The sequence below is a fragment of the Chlorocebus sabaeus genome, chromosome 2 (genome assembly GCF_047675955.1).
Source record: "Chlorocebus sabaeus isolate Y175 chromosome 2, mChlSab1.0.hap1, whole genome shotgun sequence".
Classification (NCBI taxonomy): domain Eukaryota; kingdom Metazoa; phylum Chordata; class Mammalia; order Primates; family Cercopithecidae; genus Chlorocebus; species Chlorocebus sabaeus.
The window spans coordinates 97,982,463-97,994,742 of record NC_132905.1 but is presented as its reverse complement, the minus strand read 5'-3'; the positions used below and the strand labels follow the sequence as shown (position 1 = coordinate 97,994,742).

The 12,280-nt window shown below is 49.0% G+C and overlaps 1 protein-coding gene across 5 annotated transcripts in view; it reads right to left on the bottom strand.

Annotated features, from left to right (window-relative positions):
• Nucleotides 1–12,280, bottom strand: part of TRAPPC10 (trafficking protein particle complex subunit 10) — a 96,136-nt gene that overhangs the window by 8,642 nt on the left and 75,214 nt on the right. For all 5 annotated transcript variants that reach the window (XM_073010971.1, XM_073010988.1, XM_073010978.1 and 2 more), the window contains 5 exons: nucleotides 10,795–10,953; nucleotides 9,833–10,062; nucleotides 8,029–8,129; nucleotides 5,580–5,706; nucleotides 3,376–3,546 (listed from right to left, as the gene is read on the bottom strand). In XM_073010971.1, the coding sequence (XP_072867072.1) occupies nucleotides 3,376–3,546; nucleotides 5,580–5,706; nucleotides 8,029–8,129; nucleotides 9,833–10,062; nucleotides 10,795–10,953 (788 nt within the window). The remainder of the gene's footprint in view (nucleotides 1–3,375; nucleotides 3,547–5,579; nucleotides 5,707–8,028; nucleotides 8,130–9,832; nucleotides 10,063–10,794; nucleotides 10,954–12,280) is intronic.

The window sequence follows — 12,280 nt, the reverse complement described above, 5'->3', positions numbered from 1 at the left end:
AAGGTTGCAGTGAGCTGAGATCACGCCACTGCACCGCAACCTGGGTGACAGAGCAAGACTGTCTCAAAAAATAATAATAATAAGATTAAAAAAAAAGCAAATTTCAGACAACCTGTTATTTTGCCCCATCTACTTCAGTATGCATTACTAAACACTAAGGCCTTTTTCTTACCAACACACAAAGCTATTATTACAACTAGCAAAAGCAACGGGAATTCCTTGGTATAACCCAATTCAGTCCATAATCTGCTTTGTCCATGTTTTCTTTCCATAATCAACCTATTCTCAGTGGTTATTCAAACATGCTTAACATTCTACCACCACCCATGGCGAACAATCACAACTCATCCGCCACCGCAAAGATGAAAAAGGGCTCGCGCAGCTCCACTTCTGAAGGGAAGCGGGTGTGTGCGCGCGCGCATGTGTGTAATACAGTATAACTTGACCTAAAAGTGTTCTATTGGCATTGTAAAACGTTCAAAGAAGATATTTCAGTATATTAAGAAGTGTCTGTCTGGAGTCTGAGGCCAAGATGAAGTCGTCTGCTGGGAGTTCACAGCCTAAACAGCAGTCCCGAGAGTGGCCTTTCTAGGTGATCTCCTGCCAAATCCCCAGTTACCTCTGTTGGGACATGGGACAAACTCCCACCAGTCTCAACAGGGGCCATGCTGGGACTTGCTGATGTTCTCCAGCCACAGGGCAGAAAAGATCCCAAATACACAGATGCAAAAATGCCAGCCGTGGGCCCGGATACCCGTAGGTCCTGGGAACTGAAGTAGTGGAATGCTATGCTAGAGGCCCCTGAAATACCTCCTCCTTCTGAGAAGCTTCTGGCTGGAGCACAGTGTGAATGTTTCTGAATCCAGCAAAGAATACAGACTTGCCTAAGCGCTTGAAGGACACCCAGAGTTGCAGGAGGACAAAGTGGGGTGTGCTGAGACCTGCGTGTGCCTGAACACTGCTCTCAGCTGCATCTGGGAAGGAGAGTGGCTGGGGGAAAGCACAGCCCAGGGTGAGTAGCAGGGGCCTCACCTGGCAGCAGCTGGCGCTCAGGCACAGTGACCAGAACCGCGGAGCCTCTTCAGAGCGACACGCGAGCACTTGCGGCCAGCTGGTCTCTGGCAGCGAGGCCAGGGTCACCCCACAGGGAGGAAAGCATCGTTATGACAGATGGGATAGGGACACCTGATGGGTCACTTGAAAAGAGCAAATTTGGACCCTACCTCTTACCATACACAAAAATTAAGTCAAAGTAGATCACAGACCTAAATGTAAGTGCTGAAATTACGAACATCTTGGAAGAAAATGCAGGAGAAAATCTTTTTGACCAAAGGCAATGATTTTCTAGGTCCAAAGCAAAAAATTCAAGCAATAAAAGAGAGAGTTGAATTGGATTTCATCAAAATTTAAAACTTTTGTGCTTCAAAGGACAACAAATGGAAGAAAATATTTGCAAATCATACATAAGGACCTGGTACCTAGGATATATAAAGAACTTACAATTCAATAATAAAAAACAAATAACCCTATTTAAACATGGGGAAAGGAGTTGAACAGACATCCTTCCAAAGGAGGCAGAAAAATGGACCACATGCCCACGAGAAGCAGCACAACATCACTAGCCACTGGGAAAACGCCCGCCAACTGGAACGGCCACAACCAAAAACACAGTGAGACAAGTGCTGGCAGGACACACAGAAGCTGGGACTCTCTGGGTCCCAGCTGGAATCCACTATGTTGCTGGTGGGAATGTAGAGCCCTCTGGAAAAAGTTTGGCAGTTACTCAAAAAGCTAACCATAGAGTTACCCATATGACCCAGAAATTCCACTCAGGTCTTTACCAGGAGAATTGAACAGATATGGTCCCATAAAAACCCATACTTTGGGCCGAGCATGGTGGCTCACGCCTGTAATCCCAGCACTTTGGGAGGCCGAGGTGGGTGGATCACGAGGTCAGGAGTTCGAGAACAGCCTGGCCAAGATGGTGAAACCTCGTCTCTACTAAAAATACAAAAAATTAGCCAGGCATGGTGGCACGCGCCTGTAATCCCAGCTACTCCAGAGGCTGAGGCAGAGAACTGCTTAAACCTAGAGGCGCGGAGGGTGCAGTGAGCCAAGATTACGCCACTGCACTCCAGCCTGGGAGACAGAGCAAGACTCTGTCTCAAAAAAACAAAAACAAAAACCAAAAAAACCTGTACTTTGGCCGGGCGCAGTGGCTCACATCTGTAATCCCAGCACTTTGGGAGGCCAAGGCAGGTGGATCACCTCAGGGTGGGAGTTTGAGACCAGCCTGACCAACATGGAGAAAGCCCGTCTCTACTAAAAACGCAAAAAATTAGCTGGGTGTGGTGGTGCATGCCTGTAATCCAGCTACTCGGGAGGCTGAGGCAGGAGAATTGCTTGCACCTGGGAGGCAGAGGTTGCGGTGAGCTGAGATCATGCCATTGCACTCAAGCCTGGCAACAAGAGCAAAACTCTGTCTCAGAAAAATAAATAAATAAAAATAAAAATCATGAGCCAGGTGTGGTGACACATGCCTGTGGTCCCAGCTGCTCGGCAGGCTGAGGTGGGAAGATCATGAGCCCAGAAGGTCCAGGCTGCAGTGAGCTATGATTGTGCCACTGCACTGCAGCCTGGGGGACAGAGTGAGACCCTGTCTCATAAATAAATAATTTATATATAAATTATTATAATATATACTATTATTTAATAATTTGTGATTTTATTTATTCATTTAAATGTATTAAATAAGGCATTATATAAAACATGAAGGTCAAAACAATTTGTCTTGTTTGGAAGAAGATAGAAGGAAGTATCACAAAACTGTAAAACATGAAGTCGAATAATCTCCCTAAAGGAACACAGCACACACCTCTATCTACTCACCTAGCTCAAGGCTACTCCTCATTCCACACTCAAATTGGCTTCTAAAACATGATGCACAAGTTCTAAGAAAATCTTCACAATATTCAGCTAGCAAGTTTTCAGCTTTTCTTTGAAAAACTAGAGATATGCCTTAGAAAGCAATGCCCCTGAAGATGAAATGACTCCAAGAAATATTTCCAGGGAGTTACTAAGTCAACATGAGAAAGGGAAAAAGAAGAAAAAAGGAGTCTTTGGGGCTTCCAAATGACAAACACTCCTCTCAGAGATGCCCCCAGGAGTGTGGGCATCTCAGATGTGTCACTTGAGAAGGACCTGGGGTTCTAAAATAAAGACAGTCGATGATTCAACTACCCCAGCAACTGTTTTTCTCCAGCTGCTCCTTCATTATGTTGGCAGAAGCTGTCTATTCAGTTCTTCAGATTATAAAGAACATAATGCCACCTTTCATTTTTCCACCCCACCCTCCCAAAATAATACATCACTTACAAAAAAATTTTCCACTTTAAATTCATAAGTATACGGCTTTAAGGAGATAGACAGCTGTTCCTCAGAAGCTGGGGAAAATCCAACAGAGAACCGGCAATGCAGAGAAGGGGGAGGCTCTTCTGTCCACTTGAGTTCCCAGACGAAGAACACCGACTGCTTGCTGTAGATAGGCTGGAAAGAGAGTCGGGGGTCACTGTTCACACAGCACCAAACCGCAAAGACAACACAGACACTGCAGCGAAACACACGCCATGCGAAGGGTGCTGAGCAGACACCATGGGCAGGCCTCTGCCTCACAGCACTCCTGTGCACGCTGCTTTAGGCCCCACAGCACCTGTCCCTGCCCTGACTCCCTTTGCCTGGCCTTGTCCCAGCAGAAGATTGTACAAAATTGGTAAATCTTTAATTTTTTATGATTCCATAAGTTTTATATCATATGAGATCATTAAAAAGTAGCTTAATTTTTTTTTTTTTTTTTCTTTTTGAAATGGAGTCTCCCTCTGTTGCCCAGGCTGGACTGCAGTGACATGATCTCGGCTCACTGCAACCTCTGCCTCCTGGGTTCAAGTGATTCTCCTGTGTCGGCCTCCCAAGTAGCTGGGATTACAGAAGCATGCCACCATGCCCAGCTAACTTTTTTTTTTATTTTAGTAGAGACGGGGTTTCCCCGTGTTGCCCAAGAAGGTCTTGAATTCCTGAGCTCAGGCAATCCACCTGCCTCGGCCTCCCAAAGTGCTTGGATTACAGGTGTGAGCCACCGCGCCCCATCAATTTTTTCCCCCTTTTTTTAGAGACAGGGTCTCACTCTGTCACCCAGGCTGGAGTGCCATGGCGTGATCACAGCTTACTGCAGCCCAACCTCCCAGGTTCAAGAGATCTTCTCACCTCAGCTTCCTGGGTAGCTGGGAATACAAGTGTGTGCCACCATGCCTGACTAATTTTTGTATTTGTAGAGATGGGGTTTGCTATGTTGCTCAGCCTGATCTCAAACTCCTGAGCTCAAGTGATCCACCCACCTGGGCCTTCCAAAGTGTTAGAATCACAGGTGTGAGCCACCATGCCCAAAGGATATTAATGGATATTAATTAATATATGGCATATCCCATGCAGCTCCAAAACAGGGGAATATATCATCAATTAATTAAAAAGTACATCTTGGCTAGAGGTGGTGGCTCATGGCTGTAATCCCAACACTTTAGGAGGCTAAGGTGGGTGGTTCACCTGAGGTCAGCAGTTCAAGACCAGCCTGACCAACATGGTGAAACCACATCTCTATTAAAAATACAAAAATTAGCTGGGTGTGTTGGCGGGCGCCTGTAATCACAGCTACTCGGGAGGCTGAGACAGGAGAATTGCTTGAACCCAGGAGGCAGAGGTTGCAGTGAGGCAAGATCACGCGATTGCATTCCAGGCTGGGTGACAAGAGTGAAACTCCATCTCAAAAAAAGATAAATAAAAATTTAAAAAACAAAATAAAAAGTAAGTCTTTACATCCAGCCAATTATTTTATATTTAAATTATTTTAGGAACCAGCACAACCTGATGTATGGGTTGAACACCGCTATTACATGTAGAGTCCACACCTAAAAGCACAGTGACAAGCTCCAGGACTATCTGAAAGAGCTAACGGATTAGTGGGGGAGAATCCTTTGAAAATGCTGAAGATTCAGACATACATTAAGAAAGCCTTCGAGCTCTAAACACTCAGCATTTACTGCCTAAAAACATACGTGAAAAATCAACAGAAAAAGCAAGGTCAAGATTCAGCCAGGCAGCGAGGCATAAACAGAAAAAGCAAGGTCCAGATGCAGGCACGAGCATGGCTCTTTTACAAAGGCACCAACATGTCGGGCACCATCGCTCTGGCACTGGCAAGCATCACGCTCTGGGCAGAGTGGAGCAGTGCCCATGCAATCAACAGTGCGTTCAAACAGAAGCTGGTACCTGCACACATCTATGCATACAGTGGGACCAGTTTCAGATTTAATTCTTCTAAAAAGAAGAATTCATCCATCCAGCCACCCACTTACTCAGCAGCAAGCCCCAGTCCAGCCTCAGGGCAGTCGGAGGAGCTGCCCAGGAGCCTCTACTCAGCAGCAGTGCAGCTGTTCTATCTAAAGGCTCGATGGCAGCACACACTACATCATTTCCGTATGCTCCGGTTCTCTGTTGAGAAGTTATGCTCAGGGCTACACAGTGTTTACCTGCTGGGACTGCGTGTTCAGCGGTACTAGTTGCAGGCCGGTACTATCACTGGTATCTACAAGATAACTATCTGACAGCTGAAAGTCAAGTTCTGACAAATTCTGGACACAAACTTGAACATATTTCCTAAAGCGGAAAAACAAGAAGTATTATTTTGATATATAAGAACTTTATTAAATATGTCTTAGCTTTGTTAAGGAGACCCTCTCTGTCTGGGGAATGAAAAAAGCAGCAAAGCAAAGTAAGCTACGTTGTTGCATATGTTTCTCCTTCAGATTTCACACCGAAAAGTGTCAGAAAAAAATACACCTTTTTGGCTGGGCACAGTGGTCCACGCCTGTAATCCCAGCACTTTGGGAGGCCAAGGTGGGCAGATTATGAGGTCAGGAGATCGAGACCATCCTGGCCAACATGGTGAAACCCTATCTCTATTAAAAATACAAAAATTAGGCCGGGCGCGGTGGCTCAAGCCTGTAATCCCAGCACTTTGGGAGGCCGAGACGGGCGGATCACAAGGTCAGGAGATTGAGACCATCCTGGCTAAACGGTGAAACCCGTCTCTACTAAAAATACAAAAAATTAGCCGGGCGTGGTGGCGGGCGCCTGTAGTCCCAGCTACTCGGGAGGCTGAGGCAGGAGAATGGCGGAAACCCGGGAGGCGGAGCTTGCAGTGAGCCGAGATCGCACCCACTGCACTCTAGCCTGGGCGACAGAGCAAGACTCCATCTCAAAAAAAAAAAAAAAAAAGAAAAAAAAATACAAAAATTAGCCAGACATGGTGGCACATGCCTGTAATTCTGTAATCCCAGCTACTGAGGAGGCTGAGGTATGAGAATTGCTTGAACCCAGGAGGCAGAGGTTGCAGTGAGCTGAGATCATGCCACTGCACTCCAGCCTGGGGACAGGGCAAGACTCCGTCTCAAAAAAATAACAAATAAAAATAAATAAACATTTTTAAAGAGGCGATTTCTGTGAGGAAATGGAAGAAAGAATATAGTTTCTGACCAGCCTTATTATAAAGTGATCATGGCTGGTCACCCTCACTGGCCTATGGGGAGCCACAGGAAGAGAACAGCGGCCCTCCTCATTAGAGGTGAAGACTCTCCATTGAGAGATGAAAGGCGGGGCTTATCTCCATTTCCATTACATATAAAGCTTTGAAAAATAATAATAATAGTTATTATTTTTTGAGACAGAGTATTGCTCTTGTCGCCCAGGCTGGAGTGCAATGGCACGATCTTGGCTCAATGCAACCTCCACCTCCCGGGTTCAAGCAATTCTCCTGCCTCAGTCTCCGGAGTAGCTGGGATTACAGGTGTGTACCACCATGCCCAGCTCATTTTTGTATTTTTAGTAGAGATGGGGTTTTGCTGTGTTGATCAGGCTGGTGTTGAACTCCTGACCTCGTGATCCGCCTGCCTCGGCCTCCCAAAGTGCTGGGATTACAGGCATGAGCCACCATGTCCAGATGAAAAATAATTTTTTAATAAGGTTCTTTTAGAGATTATTGATGTTTTTAACCATTAATATCTACAGCTCCCTTTGCTGTGATTTGAAGGGGAAGAAAAGCTGCTAATATAATGTTCCATTCTAAACATGGTTCTGACATTTTTGTTTCCAAATTATCCAAACATCATCAATGGATAAAAAGTTGAGGGAGAGACCAGGCCAGCATCCCGAGCACAGTGATCAACGCTAGCACCGTCACTAAGGTGGGGCACCTGGACACCGTGGGCCCCCCAGTGCAGTCAATAGGAAGCACACAGCCCCGCCTGCCTCAAAGCAGAATCGGAGTCTACTCAAGCCTTTAGGGCGGCTGTTTTCCACTGAGGCAAGTCCGCCCCAACCAGAGGACACTGGGCAGTGTCTACAGACATCTGTGGCTGCCACACCTAGGGGTGGGGAGTGCTACTGGCATCTCGTGGGAGAGCCTGGGGTGCTGCTCAACACCCTACAGCACACAGGACAGCCCCTACAACAGAGTTATCTGGCCCAAAATGTCACTCATGCTGAGCTTAAAAGTTCCTGTTCTAGAGGTTGCAGGCAATTGACAAGAGATACAGGGACAGGGGAATTAGTTAAACAAATCCAGCCAGATCCAGAAAGGTGGGCCTCCAGAGGAAACCTGGCCTGCGTGTGAACAAGTCGATGGCTTGAAAAGAGGGAAGAAAGGATGAACAGAGATCTAGTGGTCTGATGGAGATTTTGGATCCCAAGTCACACAAACCAACCATAAAAGGTCATTTTCAGACAGTTGGGAAAATCTGAATATGAACTGAGTGTCACAGGATACCAGGGAATTGTGAATTTTAAGAGACGAACAATGGCCTTGTGGTCACATAAGAAGACATCCTTCGTCATCACGAAGGCCAGCTTTGAACATTAGAAACCTCCACTTAGAAGAGTCCTGGGAAACCAGCCAGGGCCTGCACACCACGTCTCTGTTACCGTGTTCCTGAGGACAGCAGGGCGTGCGTGGTCCTGAAGGGCACACTGAAGGTCAGTGCGATGACCGTGGAGTAGATGGACCACGGGCAGTCAATTGACACCTGAGGAGGAAGCACAAAGACACTCTCTGACCACTCGCCCGACGGACAGCACAGCCACCACCACTGCTGCCCAGAGACACCTGCAGTGCCTGCCCACACCCTAGTCATTTTATTATGGCTTCCACCACTCGTTATCCAGGAAGCAAAGCCTTACCTAACACATACACAAACCAACGAGAAATAGGACACTAAGTATACAGACAAGAGAAACGAACACAGAACTGGCAAGACGTGCACTCGTCACCAGAATCATCTCAATGGCGGAAGAGCACAGCCGTCCCCTAAGCAGCAGACCCACCTGCTGCTCCCATAAACACAGAACCACAGAGCCATGTTTCAATGTGCACAGGGTTTTGACACAGTGCTTTCAGTCATATATTTCCAGATGACATTAGTCAGTGAGTACTCCATATTTAATGAGTTATCTAAGCATTTAATCCATGTGAGGCTGAATATGTAACTGAAAACCAAATCAGTTTAGGGGCACAGGGAGGACAAAGATATTACATCCCTTAAGGGCAGGAATGAAGCAAGTCTCAAGCCTTATTCCCCACAGGGAAGAGGTGAATACCCCAGCACGCAGCGTGCGTGCCACCAATGCCAGGGAAAAGCAGGATAACACGGCACACGGCACAGGTGCCGCCAGCGCCAGGGAAGAGCGGGATACTCGGGCACACGGCACAGGTGCCGCCAGCACCAGGGAAGAGCGGGATACTCAGGCACCCGGTACAGGTGCCGCCAGTGCCAGGGAAGAGCGGGATACTCGGGCACACGGCACAGGTGCCGCCAGCGCCAGGGAAGAGCGGGATACTCGGGCACACGACACAGGTGCCGCCAGCGCCAGGGAAGAGCGGGATACTCGGGCACACGGCACAGGTGCCGCCAGCGCCAGGGAAGAGCGGGATACTCGGGCACACAGCACAGGTGCCACCAGCGCTGCACGTTCCTGCTGAGCTGAGCGCTACCTTCGCGAATGGTGAACGTCTGTGAGTTAAGGGAAAGACACTTCCTCAGGTATCTTCAAAAACTGAACATTACAACATTCTTCTTCAGGTGTGGACTTGTCTGGTAACTTCGTGCTTTGGAAAGATGGCATTCCTTGCCCTTTTTCCCCCACTGCTCTTGGGCATCTACTGCGACCCTCGGGCTGTTTCAGAGCCCTCAGGACTGATTTCTGGGCTACGAGACTTGGGCACACCCTGAGTAACATGATGTAGTGACACATTCCATGAGCTGATTTCCTATGGATCTGGGACCGAAATCACATCTTTCTCAAGTAACTGTCAATGAGTACCAGCACCAAAGCCTAAAACGAGACAGCTCCTCCCCAGCTGAGCTTAGGATGTTTCAGTGGACAGACACCGAGGCACACACGACACAGTCCTCCTCTGGCCTCGTCACTGGTCAAACAGACATGACCCAAGTCTGATGCCCCTCGTGCCTAGGCTGGCCCTAACCTCTTACAGGAAACTCCCTGGCCCCTGGAACTGAGAGGGAAAGGTAGAGCTGGCTTGCCTCTGTCCTTGCAAAAAATGCACCCCTTATCTAAGAAAGGGTGATTCACAGAACTGCTAACCACACGGCCAGGGCGTCAGGAATCGGAAGGAGCCAGGCTACCAGAAGGCATCACTACATCGCCTTTCCCAGCAGGTGGGCGGGCGGGGAGGCCCCACAAGCTAAGCCCCTCCACTGCCCCGACTCACTTTGTGGTCTGTGGTAACCATGCAGTGGCCAGTTTTCTGTTTGTCCTTATGCTTCCTGTGGGACTCTGCCATCCCCAGCATGTCACTCTCCCCTCCGAGTGCTGGGGCTGAAGGTAAAGAGAGAACTTCCAGTTCAAATTCGATCACATGGTACGCAGGCGCAACAGGCAGACTGATGCTCGTGACCTTGTCGGAGGACTGAATCCGGAGCGCAGCGTCAGAAGACTGTTCTGCGAAAGACAGAAAAAGTCACTTCAAAGCTGTTCTCTCGGTTTCACTTGTCCTTTTCCTTACAGCAGGTGATGGCCCAGCAGTGAGACCACTGCTCAACCTCTCCCGCTCCTGCGCACCTGGCAGGCAAACCCAAGAACAAAGCCCCAGGACAGAGCCGCCCAGTGTGAAAGCCGGCAGGCAGGAGCCCAGACCCATCATTGCTCACAAGCTGAAGACAGGAAAAGGACATTTCCCACGGGGCCCACCCAAGCCCTACGTATGTCCCTGCATGACCTTCTCCTGTTCCGTCTCATCTGCAGATCCACCCCCACCCCCAGGGGAGCAGGGTTCTCCCCTTCCCCTTCCTTCATGGCTGGGGCTGGGAGGAGGGAGTGCTCAGGGCTCTCAGCAGCACTGACGAGGGCTGCTCTGCTTTTGCTTCTCGGGAGCAGGGCCAGCCCGGGGTGGACAGGGTCTGGCAGGCATCGCCGTGCAACGTGACGCCACATCTCCTGTCCTCCGTCAGGCAAGCACTGCTCGGCCACTCAGCGTGTGAACCACTGTCGGTTTACCACCTCAAATGGGACCCCAGCACAGGCACCAGGCTGTAGTGCTCCTATGGAACACTGACTCTAGACACTGTTGAGGGGCACTCAGCAGGACGGCAGCAAGGCCAGGCTCACCCTCACACCCACACAGCACAGGGCAAGGCGGGTGTCCTCCTCGGGCCTGGGTGGACGGCACCTCACCTCTCGTGTTGGAGTAGACCATGGCCCTGCTCTCCGCCTGGCACAGAATAAGCATGGCTTCTGCATTGCTCAGCTGCAGGCTGTCTCCATTCTTTATGGTATAATGGCCGGTAGTGACAGTGAACTTGACTTTCTGAGGAATGCCTGCCAGAAGGCTATCTAAAGGAAAAGAGATCACGGCTCAGCACCACTGCCAACCAGAAGACAGCAACTCAGGGCCTACAATGGGGTGAAAAGGGGCTCTGTTTCTTTTATTTACTATGAAAGATTTGCTCCTTTGGGATCTCCATGAATTCCCTCTATTTCCATTCCCTTCTGCCCTAACTTTTCATCTCAATGATGTGGACCACAGGGCTGAAGGAGAACCTTGCTGGGGAAAAAAGAATTCTGTGAGTCAAGGAGTCTTATCCCCATCTGGGTTTAGCAAGTTTGGGATTATGACCATGACTATGTCTCCGAGGGTCTCAAAATTTGCCTGCCAATAAGCAGTAGGAGAGAATCAGATAATGAAGCTTAAGAAAAGACTGTAAACAAAACTTGACTGTGTTGGTGTTGTTCAAATATTCAAGACATTCTCTGGCTTTTTCAGCTTCAGTCCACAGGCTTTTGGGTTAAGAACAGTCAGCAGTCAGGTGGCCCCCCTCACTCCCAGACAGCAGTGAGGGGCAGGAGTGAGCTGAGGCCTCTGAGAATCCTGTCGCAGGGAAGGCAGAAGGCAGGCAAGATACCAGGACTGGGGGGAGAGTGGACAGAGACAGCGGACACTAGGCGGGAAGCAGGAGCCAGGCCATGAGCCTGGCACTGCAGACACTGGGCCATGGGGAGGGCAGGGCCTGCTGGCTGGTGCTTCAGCTCCCCTGCAGGAATCAAGTTCAGCTTCTCTACACAATGTTCCGATCGAAGAATCACTGGAGAGACCGACTGCTGTGTCCCACATCTGACAGCCTTTGCTGGTGGCCATGCAAGAGGCACGAATGCGGAAAAATAGGGAGAATGGGGGAATAACAGAAAAATGCTCTTTGTGATTTTTTCTTCCAAATAGAAGAAACAGGCAAATAAGTAAATTGTTCCTAGCCTGAACAAAGGAGACATTCACTCGCTCTTGTTCAGTTGCCACATGTTCTGCAATCATTTGTTTACAGCAACTGCTTCCAATTTTAGAGCTTATCAGAAAGGACAATAGCTTTGAATTTCTCAAATGCCATGCCAGATGGACAATTTTTTTTTTTTTTTTGAGACGGAGTCTCGCTCTGTCGCCCGAGCTGGAGTGCAGTGGCCGGATCTCAGCTCACTGCAAGCTCCGCCTCCCGGGTTCACGCCATTCTCCTGCCTCCGCCTCCGGAGTAGCTGGGACTACAGACGCCCGCCACCGCGCCCGGCTAGTTTTTTGTATTTTTTTTTAGTAGAGACGGGGTTTCACCGTGTTAGCCAGGATGGTCTCGATCTCCTGACCTCGTGATCCGCTCGTCTCGGCCTCCCAAAGTGC